General features: G+C 49.3%; 6 protein-coding genes across 6 annotated transcripts; 3 read left to right on the top strand and 3 right to left on the bottom strand.

Annotated features, from left to right (window-relative positions):
• Positions 1-61: 61 nt before the first annotated feature.
• Positions 62-4,789, top strand: PHATRDRAFT_47853 (predicted protein; the record flags this gene model as incomplete). Its single annotated transcript, XM_002182318.1, has 6 exons — positions 62-189; positions 321-1,475; positions 1,586-2,946; positions 3,295-3,426; positions 3,585-4,511; positions 4,548-4,789. The coding sequence occupies 6 exons, from the start codon at positions 62-64 to the stop codon at positions 4,787-4,789; spliced, it is 3,945 nt and encodes a 1,314-aa protein (XP_002182354.1).
• A 320-nt stretch (positions 4,790-5,109) lies between these two features.
• PHATRDRAFT_47852 (predicted protein) lies at positions 5,110-6,392 on the top strand. The gene has a single exon (XM_002182317.1). It carries the CDS (start codon positions 5,165-5,167, stop codon positions 6,242-6,244), a length of 1,080 nt encoding a protein of 359 aa, XP_002182353.1. The 5' UTR covers positions 5,110-5,164; the 3' UTR covers positions 6,245-6,392.
• PHATRDRAFT_47851 (predicted protein) lies at positions 6,347-7,755 on the bottom strand (the record flags this gene model as incomplete). The annotated part of the gene is made up of 2 exons (XM_002182149.1): positions 6,347-7,689; positions 7,725-7,755. The coding sequence occupies 2 exons, from the start codon at positions 7,753-7,755 to the stop codon at positions 6,347-6,349; spliced, it is 1,374 nt and encodes a 457-aa protein (XP_002182185.1).
• A 2,758-nt stretch (positions 7,756-10,513) lies between these two features.
• On the bottom strand, positions 10,514-11,743 carry PHATRDRAFT_47849 (predicted protein). The gene has a single exon (XM_002182148.1). The coding sequence runs from the start codon at positions 11,610-11,612 to the stop codon at positions 10,695-10,697; it is 918 nt and encodes a 305-aa protein (XP_002182184.1). The 5' UTR covers positions 11,613-11,743; the 3' UTR covers positions 10,514-10,694.
• Positions 11,744-12,652: 909 nt separating this feature from the next.
• Positions 12,653-13,135, top strand: PHATRDRAFT_14450 (predicted protein; the record flags this gene model as incomplete). Its single annotated transcript, XM_002182316.1, has 1 exon — positions 12,653-13,135. The coding sequence occupies one exon, from the start codon at positions 12,653-12,655 to the stop codon at positions 13,133-13,135; it is 483 nt and encodes a 160-aa protein (XP_002182352.1).
• A 292-nt stretch (positions 13,136-13,427) lies between these two features.
• Positions 13,428-14,144, bottom strand: PHATRDRAFT_38166 (predicted protein; the record flags this gene model as incomplete). The annotated part of the gene is made up of 1 exon (XM_002182147.1): positions 13,428-14,144. The coding sequence occupies one exon, from the start codon at positions 14,142-14,144 to the stop codon at positions 13,428-13,430; it is 717 nt and encodes a 238-aa protein (XP_002182183.1).
• Between the last annotated feature and the right edge of the window lie 644 nt (positions 14,145-14,788).

Below are 14,788 nucleotides of genomic sequence, written 5' to 3'. Positions count from 1 at the left end.
CGGAATAATTACAATAATTTTGGTTTCACTTGTAAAGTGAATTTCGAAGAAAGACTGTAACATGTCGCGGAGTGACCTGACCGTAACTGACCTCCAAGCAGTAAAATTGAGTCGATTATTGGAGGTCCAAAACACAACCTCGCTGTCTGTTTCGCCACCATCATTCCCAAACAAGCAACTCAGCCAAGCGTAACAACTCTGCGTCCGTCGCAAAAGCTCTACGTTCCATCAATACATGTACTGCATTTGCTGAGCCATCACTAACAGTAAAATACGCGAAACGGGAATTGTTTTCTGAGCTTTGCCTGGATTGCTTCCAGTATGATACGCCGAAGAGGTCAATCAGTCGTGTTCGAAGACGTGGGCGGTATTGTCCACAAAACGGCGCAAGAAAAGGCGGTAGCGTCCGCATCAAAGCGAGGCTCAGATGGGGGAGGGAAGATAGTTGACGATGTTCAGGGTGTTCCTTTTGAAAACTCGACAGCATCATCATCGCAACTCAATTTATTTTCACGAAACAAAGCGCTTGTCTTTCTTATCCTAATTGTACTCGTTGGTGTTTTTGCCAGCAGTCTCTTTCTGGTTCTTGGTGTTCGATCCGCCAAAGAAGAAGTGGAAGACAACTTTGTTCGGCAAGCGTCTGATGTGGTTCAACAAACCGAACGAGTTTGGGAGGATTACCAAACACTCGCCATGTGGATGCATCAGGCATGCTACGAACGGCAAATCACACGTCCCAAGTTTCGTGAAATCCAAACGTATATGAACGCTACAGGTTTGGAATTTCAGGCTGTGTGTTGCGCACACAACATCAGCTCACCGACGGAGAGGGCTGCGGCCGAAGCGGAGGCCAGCGCTTATTATTCGGAGAACCACCCTGACATGGTTTACGAGGGTATTACGGGTCTGGAACCGGATCCAGAAACGGGGCTTTTTTCACCACGCTACCGCTCGCAACAACCATTTTATTTTCCTGTTCGATTCATCGAACCGCTGGAAGGGAATGAGGCTGCTGTGGACTTTGATCTCTACTCCGCTGAGGGTCGAGCGAGAACGATTGATGCCGCAATATCCACCGGAAAATCGGCTCTGACGCCACGACTTCGTCTCGTGCAAGAGTCCGATCCGAGTGCCTACGGTGTCATACTCATGCATCCCGGCATTCCAGTCTCCCCGGAATTCAAATGGCCTTTTGATCTGGCGACAGTGGTGATTCGCATTCCGTCTCTTTTGAGCCGAGCAATTCGGTTTGAGTCGCAGAGCATCGCCGTCTACCTGTTCGACTCAACCGCAAAAAACTCCGATCCCGAGTTTATGGGAGGGGCTGCAGTAAATATGGTCGAAAATAAACCGTCAGTGTCTTTTCTCGCGGAAACATCACTAGCGGATCAACGGAAACGGGGCCGTACCTATGAAGACACGATTGAGATGGTTTCCAATCAGTGGACAATGATCGTCATTCCCCTGGATGGAATGTACGAAGAGAATTATACCTTTGTCATTATTGGAACCTTAATGATTTTTCTTTCGTGTGCACTGATCGGGTTTTTGTCTGTGCATCAATTCGCCGCGTGGCGCATATGAGTAAGGTCAAGTCAGAGACTGAAGCTGAAAAGGCTGCTCTTCTGGTTGATAACGCCAAACAGTCTGCCAAAGCCGAGCGAGAACTTAACGACTTTATCGCGCACGAAGTCAGAAATCCTTTGTCAGCCGCCATGTCAGCCCTGAGCTTTGTTTCGATGGAAGTGGATACCGATCCTCCTTTAGCTTCTGAGGAAGCTCGACAATCGGTGCAAGAAGACCTCGATATCATTAAAGGAAGTCTGCACTTCATCAACGACTTACTCAGAAGTATGCTAGATATGCATCGTGCGGCTAGTAACCAATTAGTGATAGCGATGTCTCCAACCGATATCAAGAAAGATGTCTTTGAACCTGTGGCTGCAATGATTTACAATCGTAGAGAAAACTTTGAGGTTCTCATCGATTGTGCGGACAATTTTACGATTTTGGCGGATCGTTTGAGATTAACTCAAGTCATTCTGAATTTGGCAAGAAACTCGGCAAAATTTGTCACTACGGGGTACGTTCGGCTACGAGCAGGAGCTGTTGGCGAAGATAGAATTGTGATTTCAGTGGAAGATTCCGGTCCAGGTATTCCAAGTGAGAAGCGAGGCATCCTATTTTCCAAGTTTCAGGAGAGTCTCGATTCCTTAAATCAGGGTACTGGTATAGGTCTTTGTCTGTGCAAACACTTGACTGAACTTATGAAGGGAGACTTGGCATTGGACGAGACCTTTGATAGCGGTATTCCACACTGTCCTGGAACACGCTTTGAGGTGAACCTTCGTACGTCGATTGTAGATCTTGATTCTAATTCACTTGACTTATACGAGAAAACGTCAAGGGAGGGAAGCCGCTTGCTTACCAACAGTTTGCGAACAGCCACTACGTCAACGAAATCACAGTCGATGTCAAATTTCGTTCCTCACAATGAAGCAGTCGCGACCTCCATTCACCAGCTTCCTCAGACCATATCTGTTCTATTTGTCGACGATAATCTTGTCCTTCGAAAGTTATTTTCGAGAGCCATTAAAAGAGTAGAACCTGGTTGGATTGTACAGGACGCCGCAAGCGGAGAAGCAGCACTGACTATGGTAGAAAGCGACACTTTTGATCTTATTTTTGTTGATCAATATATGGCAAGCATGGAGAAGCAGCTTTTGGGAACGGAGACAGTCGCAGCATTACGCAGTAAAGGAGTAAAATCAAGAATATGTGGCCTTTCGGCTAACGACGTTGAGGTACAGTTTGTCACCGCAGGGGCAGACTTTTTCCTGCTCAAGCCCATATCGTCGGACAAAGATATTTTGACTGCTGACTTACATCATATCCTATACGGGGCAAGGCAGTGGAAAGGCGAGGCAGGCTCTTCAAATGGAGACAGTGATATCGGAACTGCCTCAACAAAGACACCAGGCTCTGTCCTTGGAAGCGACGACATGGTGTGATCCATTTTTCATTTGGATTCTATCGCAGTAACGAAAGATTGTTCGTTGCGAAAAGCATGCATGCGATTATGCACACTAGCGTTGGTGTCTCCTTGGGGAGACTTTACAGATGACATTTAATCGGAAATGATAACTTCACAATCAGAAAACATCTCGGTTGAGATTGCCGAAAAATCCCAATCCGGCCAATCTTTTTTTGAATTTCTTTGGCTGGATTGTGTCGACCCGTAGAGTCCTTGACATCTTATCACCGAATTTAGAGGTATTAACTGTAACTTCACAGTCAATAGTCACGCTGGAAAACGGTCAAATTGGAAAGCTACGAAAAACTTGATTTTCTTTTCTGACGTTAACAGTAAAACAGAGTTTTATGGATTTTTCGCTCGCGTTCTGATTCGATGTATTTCGCTTGAAAGTGAGTCCATGCTTGTTGGCTCGGTATTTGCAGTTAGTCAATTTGATGCTCACGCCACCTGTGTCGTCCCATTGTGTCCATATTCATCCCTTTTCGACGCGCTAGTGCGCGGTATAGGCGCAATTTTCACAGCTATTAACCAAACATGAGTCACACAGATAACAATGAGAGCTTGACGGAAGCCGAACGAAACCTTTCTTCACCAGGTAAAGCCCCTCTGTACAAGTTTGTCATGACGGGAGGTCCTTGCGGAGGTAAAACAACGGCTCTTGCTCGAGTTTTCAACTTTTTGCGCGAACGAGGATTCGAAGTGATTACCTGTCCCGAAGCCTACACATTGTTGATGTCTAACGGGATGTCGGTAGATTTCTTCTCGACACCCGGAATGGGACGGATCATCCAAAGTACTGTGCTGGATGTGCAACTTAATCTAGAAGACAATGTAGCTCGAGTTTTGAAAGCGCGTGGGAAACCTGGCATCATCCTATGCGACCGAGGATCGATGGATGGTACGGTGTACGTGACTAAGGAAGAGTTCCAAAAGGTTATGCAGGAACGCGACACGGATGTTGTGCAGTTGCGCGATAATCGCTACGACGCTATTTTCCATCTCGTTACGGCAGCAGACGGCGCGGAACACGCCTACACGTTGGACAATAACAAAGTGCGCACCGAAAATGTGGAAGAAGCGATCGAAGTGGATCGCAGGACTCAGAAGGCATGGGTAGGACATCCTCATCTGTACGTGCTTGACAACGCGACTGACTTTGAAGGCAAAATGAACCGCTTGATTGATGTGATTAGTAATCTGGTCGGTCTACCATCTAATCTCAAGCGACGATCGGCCAAGTTCTTACTAAAATCCATGCCAGACACCTATTCATTCCCGCCCGATATTGATCATCAAACCTTCGAAGTGGAAAAGGTTTACGTACAACAAACTGGCCAAAAGTACGATTATGCCTTTGTTCGTCGCCGCAGCAACGTAGACGCGGACAATAACTTGTTGGGTAGTGTCTATCAGCTCACGACGGTTCAACGTTTCGAAGAAGAAGTTATCGAACAGAAGCGTATAATCAGTCAACGTGAGTATGCTGCATTTTACATGACACGGTGTCCAGAACGACACGTGGTTCGTCAAAAGCGAATTAGTTTCATTTACAAGCAACAGAGCTTTGTGATACACATTTACGAAGAGCCAGTCTCGGACATATGTATTCTGCACGCGCAAGTCGAAGCGTCCAAGGAAAAGGTGGACTTACCACCATTCATTGACGTAAACAGAATACTGCTCAATAGCAAACCGGATGAGGAGAAATACGGGGCATTCAGCCTGTCGCTTATAAACGGTTGTGGCATGTAGTCGTTGATGGCTACGTTTCCTGCTAGTCTAATACCTCTTATCTTAGCTTTGACATATACTTTTCTTTTGCTCACGGTAGGACCTGAATCTCTACCTTGGTCGGTCGCTCCAGTAAACGATACGGGCAGAGACTAAATCATTGTAAACTATGTGTTGTTTTGAAGACATCCTTCGCGAAGGATAACTCCGGGTGCGAGATCCAATCCTACAACTTTGATTGGCTCGATCGTTTGCTTTTTGCGAATGCATCCTCAAACTTCTGCCTTGTCGTACGGCGTACGTCGTTTACAGTTGCTTTGTGTGACACACAAAATCATCGCATTGCCTCAGAGCGAAATAGCTGCATCATAAACTTCACTTCTTGCGCACAAGATCATGCTAAGAATGGTCAAGATACAGAATCGTAGTTCTCTCGTTCGAACCCGAACACGAAGCTACGGGAGTTGGTTGACGGCAGCGGCCGCGTTTTCGGCTACGACGGGCAGTGCGACTGTAAACGCCTTTGTTGTGGGTACAAATGGTTCGCAAAGACCCTTACAGACGGGTCGCATCGTCCCCACCACCCCTGTGCCTGTCCTACCAAAAAAAAGTTGGCAGCAGCCTACGTCTTTGCGACTTTACGGTAGTCAACGGGATAGCAGTAGGGTAGACGATATCTTAAATAAAGTCAAAAAGACGGCGAAATCAGCCGGTTCGAAAGTCAAAGATGTGGCAGATCGTAGCAGGGTAGACGGAATTTTGAACAAAGTCAAAAGCAAGGCGAAATCAGCCGGCTCGACAGTCAAAGATGTGGCAAATCGTAGCGGGGTAGACGATATCTTAAATAAAGTCAAACGTAAGGCGAAATCAGCCGGCTCGAAAGTCAAAGATGTGGCAAAGTCTGTGTTGCCCTCATCGTGGTTTCAATCCGCCAAGGAGAAAGAGGCGGCGATGGAGAACAAACGCATCGAGAAGCAAGTCAGGGGAAGTTTAAAAGAAATTTTCAAAGATGCTCCTCTTCCCATTCGTATGCTGGGAGGTATCGTGGGACCAATCATGTCGAGTGTCATGTCAAAGTTGTCGAAAACGATAGCGGATCAGCAGGAAGTCGTGGAAGCCTTGCTCGATGAAGCTCGATCATATATTACTGGCAACGAGGAAGTTGAGAATGTTCTGGGACAGCCAGTTACCGTGGGAAGCGCTTTTTCACAAAGCTCGAGCTCGACGTCTATTAACGGACAAACCAGTTCCCATGTAGAGCTGGGCTTTCCCGTAAGCGGACCGCGCGGATCAGTAATGGGCCGTTTGATTGCGATAAACGGCAAGATACAAAAATTGGAAATTCAAGCGGCAGGTCAGGTTATTCAGGTCGCTTTAAGACGCCCATCACAATTCTTCTCCGGCGGTACGAAGCGCAGCTCAGACAGCGGCAAAATTATCGAGGCCGAGATTATCGAAAAAGAGATTAAACCGTAGCTCAAAAGGAACAATGCTTGCAGGATTTTTTAATCTGCTAGCACACTTTAGAACTATCTTGCACATCTTGGTTTGCCATTCCCATTGTTGCCAGTACAATTTTTACGGCAAACGAATTTGAACCCCACGCGCTCCACCACCGTTCAAGTTTTGCAAGATTCGCAGTCGCGGTCCTATATACTCCAATTGGAAGACGCCTTCCCCTTGAATGGGAAGGGGCACACATGGTCTGACCTCTTTCCAACATATCTGACCGCCGTGAATGCTTGTAGTAAAGCGTTTTGGCATGGTTCGACTGCCCACGTCTTGCTCGCTCAAGCTTCCAGACACGGTCGCGTACAAAGACGGACCCCATATTTCGCCCACGTTGGTTACCGTGTTTCGCGCAAAGATTTGGTAACTGTCGTTCCAAGGGAATTCGGGAAACGGAACGCGCCGATCGACGCCGCTGCCTTCCGGACCGGGTTCAAGATAGACCAAAATCCAGCGTCCCACTAGTGCATCCTCGGACCACTGGTACCTTTGTCGCTCCGATGCGTTTTCCGCTACGATTTTCCGCACCAGATCCGCTATTTCGACACGTTCTTCGTCACTGTACTCGTATGGTCGACGGCCGTTGACCCTACGGAACAATGCTCGAACCGGTTCAGGTTCGTCCGATGTGGGCAATTGTGACGATGCTGGCGGCGACCCATTCCATGAGGGAGTGAACGATTCCCGCAAGGCCCGATTGGCAGATTTCGTCCAAGTTTGGGATTGTTCGGCAATCCGACCCGTGTCTGGATCAATCCGGTAGGTGATGGTGGATTCGTAGGCCGTGACGTACGGCTGCCACGGCAGGAACTGGAGATAACCACGTTGGCGAAAGCGTCCTCGCAGTCGTATACTGCCGTCATCCGTGTCACTCACGATCCGACGGACCGGTTCCAGTACTTCCACCACGGACCGTTCCGGATCGAACAATATAGTCAAGGCCTGACGATACTGCCGGAGCGACGCGACGCGGTTGGTGGGATCCTGAAAGACACAGTCGTCTCGAAAGATGCGTGGATTTAAATCGCCCGTGACAATGTAACTACCCCGACCCGTCGCGCCGTTTGCTAAATCGTTCGTGAGTTTTTGCGCGAGTGCGTCGATGGGCCCCTTGTCCATGTTTGTGAGACGGTCGGCGACATCAGGGCTGTATTCGTTCCGGAGCTTGGCTTCTGGTGGACCAAGTGGGACGAGTTTGGTATAATCACGGAGCATGATTGGTAATTCCTGAGAAGAAACCAACGTAGTTGGTGGGATGGATGCATCCTTTGCTAGACCGGTGTCGTCTATCGGTGTATCGACGGCCACGGTGCTCACGAGGAACCCCAACCACTCACGCCGCGACACGTGATCCACAGCGGCCGTGACGGGCGGTGACCACGCGTGCACACTTCCGTACGTCCATAGAAGCGCTGGTACCCACCGAAGAAGAAGAATAAAAAAACACAGCACCATCGAAACGACCCCAATGGCACCATGTTGACAAACCGTCGTGCTCAGTGTGTGTAGCCCTCTTGTAATGTGAGTGACAGTGAGTGGGGTGAGAAGGGTTTCGGAAGACCTGATTTCACAAATCCACAAAATCAATTTCGGACAATGACGTCAGCACACGGAACATTCTAATAAGTAACAGTTCTGATTTGAGTCACTCTGTTCCATCGACGACATTTCCGACTAGGGAAATCTACGTCACCCACCGTAAGCATACGCACACACCTTCTACGCTCCACCAAGGCGCACGAGTCAGCGTTGGTCACACCCAACCAGTGCGACACAAAAGTGCAATGAACGAAACCGAAGCAAACCGGGAAACAGCCTTGGGGTTCCAGAATTACTCACGAAAGAGCCGGAGGGAAGACGCCAGAGTAGAGAGAGTACCTTTTGTATGCAAAGAGAGTACGACTACTACTAGAAATAGACAGTAACTTCGCTTCTTCTTCTCTCCACCAGAGACACGGCATGTCCGCCAGCAGCAAGCGTTCCCGTGATCAGGTTGCGGTGGAGGCTCGCCTCCTTTTCTGCTCGCCGTCGGTCACGACAGATGTCGCGGCGACGCGCATCAGTGAACACCACCAACCACGGCAGTCAAAGCACCACTGCAGTGACCAGCACGACAAATCATCATGCGGTGCTACTATCAAAGATGTTAGGGAGCAGCTAGACGATGAAGAAAGCACCCCCGACATTCCACCCTCGTGTACAGTAGCGCGCCCCGTAGGTCCGAGGAGTCCGTTACTGGAATCCAACCGTCGTAGTCATCCGGTTGTCTATACTGCCCGGAAGGAAACGGAACGCGCGCTGGCATCCAAATTGACCGATTATTTGGAACCCGGCGGAACGCTGCGCTACCAACCACGTCCCGAATGGTACCGGTCACCGTCAGTGGATCTACACGCGGCGCACGCCGCACAGCACCGGTTGACATCCGTAGCGGACTCGCCATCGACGAGCCGGGATCGTTCCAGTACCACTGGTCCACTATCGCTGTATTTACCAGTATCGGGGGGACCTTCTTTGTCACCGAACGACGCGTTGGTCGATCGGGCGATGGATGCGGAGGTCGCGTCGCCCTCGGACGCACATCCCGTGCCCGCCGAGGCCCCACACAACATGCATCCTACCGTTTCCGGAGCATTCATCCCCAAAGCCGTGGTGTTTGGGAAAGAATGGGATTCAGCCTTGCACGTGGCAATTCGGCGCAACGTAACGGAAGCCGTTTGGGACCTACTCCGTTACGGAGCCGCCGTCGACTTGGCCAACGCTAAGGGAGTCACACCGCTCATGCTCGCCTCGCAGAAAGGTAACCTTCCGGTTGTCCAAGCACTCGTCCAAGGCGGAGCGTCGCCGTCAGCCACATCACTAAACGGTACTTCCCCTGTATTGCAGGCCGCACACTTTGGTCACGAAAAGGTCGTGGCCCACTTACTACAGGTGGGCGGCCAAAGTCTCGTCGAAATGTCGAATCTCAACCGGACGACGCCGCTCATGCGCGCTGCACAAGAAGGACACCATGCTGTCGTAAACTTGCTGGTGCACAACTACGGCGCTGATGTGAACCGGCGGAATCGCGTTCAAACGACGGCCCTCATGCTCGCGGCGCAACGGGGACACGCAGAGATTTGTCAAACGCTGATCGATGCCGGGGCTGATCTGAACGCCGTTACCAATCAAGACTCTACCGCCCTCTTAATGAGTTGCAAGCGTAACAAATTACAAGCTGTCCAGACACTGGTCGCTGCGGGTTGCGAATTGTATATCAAGGATGCCAAAGGACATACGGCGCGAGATGTGGCAATACGTCGAAAGTCAAAAGACTTGGTAAATATTCTGGATTCGACCGTTCAAGTATACTTGATGCAATCGCAGGAACATACTCGACGGAGGTACGAGATGATGAAGATTTGGCATTTGCTCCAACAAGATCGTGCGAGTGTCAAAATGGAAAAAGATGTGGAAGTGAGTATACATGGTATTGGTCTTGTGTTAGAGACGGGAGAAATCCCGTATATACTCCGGGGTAGCAGTACACAAGCACTAGTCCGTACCATGCAGCTGCCCGCTCCGTTAGTATCTTGTATTGCCGAGTTTTTGCCACTCCCGCCCTTGTGGCAGAAACGGATGGGGATGTTGACCAAACGTGCCAGCGTGCATGCCGATGCGGCCGTCACGGATGCGCTAGATATGATGGACGAAATACTCGAAGTAGGGGGATTGGTCGAAGCTTGCGACGCGGCGAGAATCCCACCACCGCCAAACTTTGTCAGTTGGCGACGCTGGAAGGCGTTTGGTCTGCAACACGGAACGGTCTCGACTGAGTTGAAAACCCATAGGTCGCGACCTAATATTGCAACGGCGCAAACACCATCACCGCAGAATCCCAAGGCCCCTTCATTTCTCGAATTGCGCCGTCAAGTTGGATACCTTCAAATCCTTGCCACCCACGCGTCGACTATCACGCCCGTCTTGTTGAAGGCGCCCTACAGAATGTCGAAAACATTGTTGCAACAACTTGTCACCTGCAGCGACGCAGCGTCCGTGGTCCGCCGTACGGGCTGTCGAGGCGTGCATTTCGACGCGTCCGTTGCCTTCGACTTTATGATGCTTATTTCAGAGCTGTGTTCTTGGTATTGGCGTGAACGAGATACGTAGTGTCTTGTCAAAAGAACTTGGGGAATAGTAGGGATGCACGACTAGATACCAATCGTGGGTTTTTGTTAGACAGATGAAGCAATGATGTCAATTTTACTGAACCTACTTTTAATACTAAAATTGTTGCGGTAAAATTGTTCCCGCACACATAGAAACACAGACGAATCGTCGAGCAGCTGGGAATATAAATCAACAACTAACGATTGCGTAGCAACGTAATCATCCCATTTGGGACACATACGGTGACTCCCTTGACCGATTCAAGTTATCAAGTCAAGCAGCCCTTATTGGTTCGCTGAAGATCAACTTTTTGACGGCTTTGTTGAAATCGACGCAGAGGACTGGAAACACTTTTGAACATGTAGTGTAACTCCCGCTTGACGAGACCATGGCGCATCGGCGAACGTTCCGCGACGAGCGAATCGAGTGTCTGCTGCGCCTTGATTTGATGCGTAAAGCTCTGCTCCGATATACTGACAGTAGCCAATGTCGGAACTGTTTTTAGCGAAGATTGCCCCACAATACTGCCTACCGAAATGGCAGAGGAGCTTCCACGCACTGGTCGTCGTCGGGGTCGGTTGCCGAGTAAGGAAAGAGTGTCATCCTCCGTCACTTGAGAGATTAGAGATTGATCGGCAACCGACGTCCGAATTCTGCCTTCGAAAATGGGAGAAATACTACTCGGGTGGGGGAAAATGGGTGTGGATCGGAATTTGCCAAGGATAGGCCGAGGCAGAGATGGTGAAGGCCGGACTGTCGTTGTTGGAACTTTGTGAGATGGAGGTGGTGGCATCATTAGAGTAAAACCTTCACCATTGTCTCTTTCATCGCCTGCAAGCCATTCTGGGGATGGCGTCCTTGGGGTGAAGAAAGCGATTTCGTGAGGCAATAGTAGCGCTCCCGTACCCGTTTCACCTGTCATGTCCACTCCGTTCCATCGAGAATTGTTCCGTCGGCGAGAATCGCTCGATAAAGACGACACGTGCGAGACAGCATCGGCTTCCAGAACGTCGGTTGCTTCGCGAGGCGACTTAAAGGGATTTTCGTGCGTCATGGTGAAGCAAACCGCAGCGTGATTTCGTACAGGCACGGTTTCCTCTGTAAAGAGCCGATTCCGTATGGGAAATATGTGCAAACCATGGGATCGTGGACTCGGGCAGTCTTCCGAATGCGGCGTTTCGGTCATCACGAACGAAACAAGTTTGAAGAAAACAACCTAAAAGACTGGAAGGTTTGAACGTAAATAAGACCCCCGTAGAGGTCTTTAGCGCAGAAGGAGGTGCAATCTACTAGATGACAAGGAAAAGGTATATGTCGTTGGCCTTGTGAGGGAGAGCGAAATGTTCGAAAATGGATAAGGCGGGAAAGTGGACGGAGTTAACAGTAAATTAGCGATCATCCGTTGAGTATTTAGCGTTTTGTTCGGGAATACGGGTGAGAAACATGCATTAGTTAGAGAATTTTCCAGAAATTACCGAAAGCGACGCTGGGGTGTTGGATATACAACGTACCGAGTGATAATGAATGTGAAAAACATTTGATGGGACTCCCCATACGGAAGTTACGGAACTTCCTAGAAAGCACAGGACAGCGTTCGGGTGAGAACACGAAGGCACTATACCAATAACAAGTTTCTGGATTTTGCCCGGATGTTGTTTCATGATAGTCTGACAGACGAAAGAGGCGAATAACCCATTGGGAGCTCCACCAACGACTGATTGAGAAAGCTTGTTTGTTCCCTATCAAACTCAGGACCGACAACGAAGTGTAAGCCCTTCGCTCGTTGCGCGGTGTCCTCCTTGCTTACTGATAATTTGTTCTTTAAAGCAAAACAAATACAATCGTTTATCTTTAGTAGATCCCCATTGATCATTCCGAATTATGGTTGCTTCCAAGAAGAAGTCTGAGCTTGCCTTGATCCCAGAGTCGGTCCTAAAGAAGCGTCACGATCTCGATGATCTCAAACGCAAGCGCGATGCTGCGGCGCTTCCCACACACCGCGTCAAGGTCGGGGGCAAAAGCAAGGCCTTTTACGTCAAAAAGCCCGAAGCCTTCATTTCACAAGCCCGGTCTCGCCGCAATAACGAGATTAGGTACAATCGTGTCTCGAAAAAGGGTATGCAGAAACGGGCATCCAACAAGAAAGAAACAGCCGTCAAGGAGCTCCAGGATGAGGACGGTCAAGTCACGACGGTTCCGTACCAAACAAATTCGGTCGGATCCAACATGGTATTTGCGGTTCGTATCCGGGATCATGTTGGCGCGCCTCGATTGGTGAAACAGGCGCTCTCCCGATTGCGGTTGCGAGAAAAGAACGATGGTGTCTTTGTTCGCTACGACAATTCCGCCCGTAAGTTGTTGCATTTGGTGGAACCCTGGGTTGTATACGGCCCACCGACCAAAGCGGTGGTTGAAGATTTAATTAATCGTCGGGGGTTCGGAAAAGTTGACGGTAAGCGTGTGCCGTTATCGGATAACACCGTCATCGAAGAACACTTGGGCACAAACGACATGATCTGTGTTGAAGATTTGGTACACGAGCTGTACAACGTTGGCGAGAATTTCAAGGCAGCCGCAACATTTCTATGGCCCTTCCGACTGTCCGAATTGAAAACAGACTTTGAACGCCGGACTTTGGGCGTGAAGGACAATAAAGACTATGGAGACCGCGGTGAAGCCATCAACGAATACATCAAGCACATTTTGTAAAAGTTAAACGATAGAGAAAAGGCCACAAACGGTATACGTACAAACAATTGGGGAAGATTTGAGCTATGATTTAGCAGGGGAAAGCGAGTTACCGTTTCACCTAAGTAGATTATGCAAACAGAAATGGATTCGATCGCAAGATTTGTATGATATCGCTATCCCCCTGTAACAAGCGTCCAAGTGCAGTAGCATTATGTAATTGATTTTGGGATAAAGAAGATCGCAAAACCCCCAAAGGAAAGTCGGCACCATGGATAGGAAAGTCGTTGTCACCCCGGACTGAGTAAATGATTTACCGAGGGAAGTGAAGGTCTTTCTTTTTCTTTTTCTTCTTTACTTCCAGTCCTTTCTTGGCCTCGCTAGTTTCCTTCGCTGCTGCAACTGCTGCACTGGTAGAAGAAGCGGACTTGCTACTTTTGCGCTTGGCCTTGGCCTTGAGCACTGTTGAAATATCGGCAGCTGCTGCTTCTTCAACTTTGGTCTCTTCCTGCTGTTCAGCAGAAGCAGGGGCACTACCTTCTCCCTTCTTTTTCTTCTTTTTTCTTCGCTTACTGTTTGCGCCAGAGCTCACGGCTACATCTTCAGTTGTAGCGTCAACTCCACTCTCTTCCTCTACAACCTTGGCTTCAATGCCAAGTTCGTTGAGAATGTCGTCCAGGTCGTCCAGCTGGTCGTTCAAAGATTCCTGCTTCTTTTTCTTTTCTTCCTTCTTTTGCTGCGCCAATTCCCGAGCGGCTACCAGTCGCCGCTCACGCTCTTTGGGGTCTTCCTCGTCGTCGGAGGACTCTTCCTCTTCCTCCATTTCACTGTGCTCATCGTTCCCGTCATCTTCCTCAGCTTCGGCGCTGTAGCGACTTGGAGGAACAGTTACCTTGGCTCCCTGAGGTATAGGATCCAAGAGTGATTGTGTTGAAATGGTACCGTCGTTAAGACCCGTATGGACGGGCTCAGTAATCCTGAGGTCCAGTTCGTCCTCCGAAGTGGAATCACCCCACCGTTCGCCACTCATCTTTTACTTCCGCAGCAAACGAACTACACTACAGTCAGGCAAAGTCAAATACACTCGCAATACACTCGCAGTCGATGTTGCACGCACAATACTACGTCGACCCGGGTGCTCCCTTTTGCGAACGAAACGAGTGGATAACACGCCACCCCAAAACCACAGAAAACCTTGACTCGGCTACGCGTATCGGAAAGAGTCCCAAAAGACACTCGCGAGATTTTGTGAGATTTTGCGATTGGGATCCCCAACGCGCGAGAACGGAACGTGGCTTTTTTGGTGTTGTTTCTCGACACGGGTCCCAAACATACGCATCGATCGCCTCTTCACCATACGATTATCGAGCGATGTACAGACGGACACGTCTGGAAACTACGTGCGCATCGGATCGGCATTCGTGCGAATATCCCGACGAGATTCATCTTTCGTACGGGACTCATCCTTGACGATAATGCTCAAGAGTCACATCAAATCGAATCGAATACCGCATTGATGAAGCGCAAATCGACAGCGATTTGAAACAGAGTGATTGGTGAATTCCTTTCGATAGCATTGACCGATTGATTGACTAATCGACGATTAACAGTAAACAGCCTTTCGGAACGCTCCCAACCGAACTTGTATAAATATTTGCCATGATGCGATTGGTG

This window comes from Phaeodactylum tricornutum, chromosome 15 (assembly GCF_000150955.2).
Source record: "Phaeodactylum tricornutum CCAP 1055/1 chromosome 15, whole genome shotgun sequence".
In the NCBI taxonomy this organism is placed as follows: domain Eukaryota; phylum Bacillariophyta; class Bacillariophyceae; order Surirellales; family Neidiaceae; genus Phaeodactylum; species Phaeodactylum tricornutum.
This window is presented reverse-complemented; position numbering and strand designations above follow the sequence as displayed.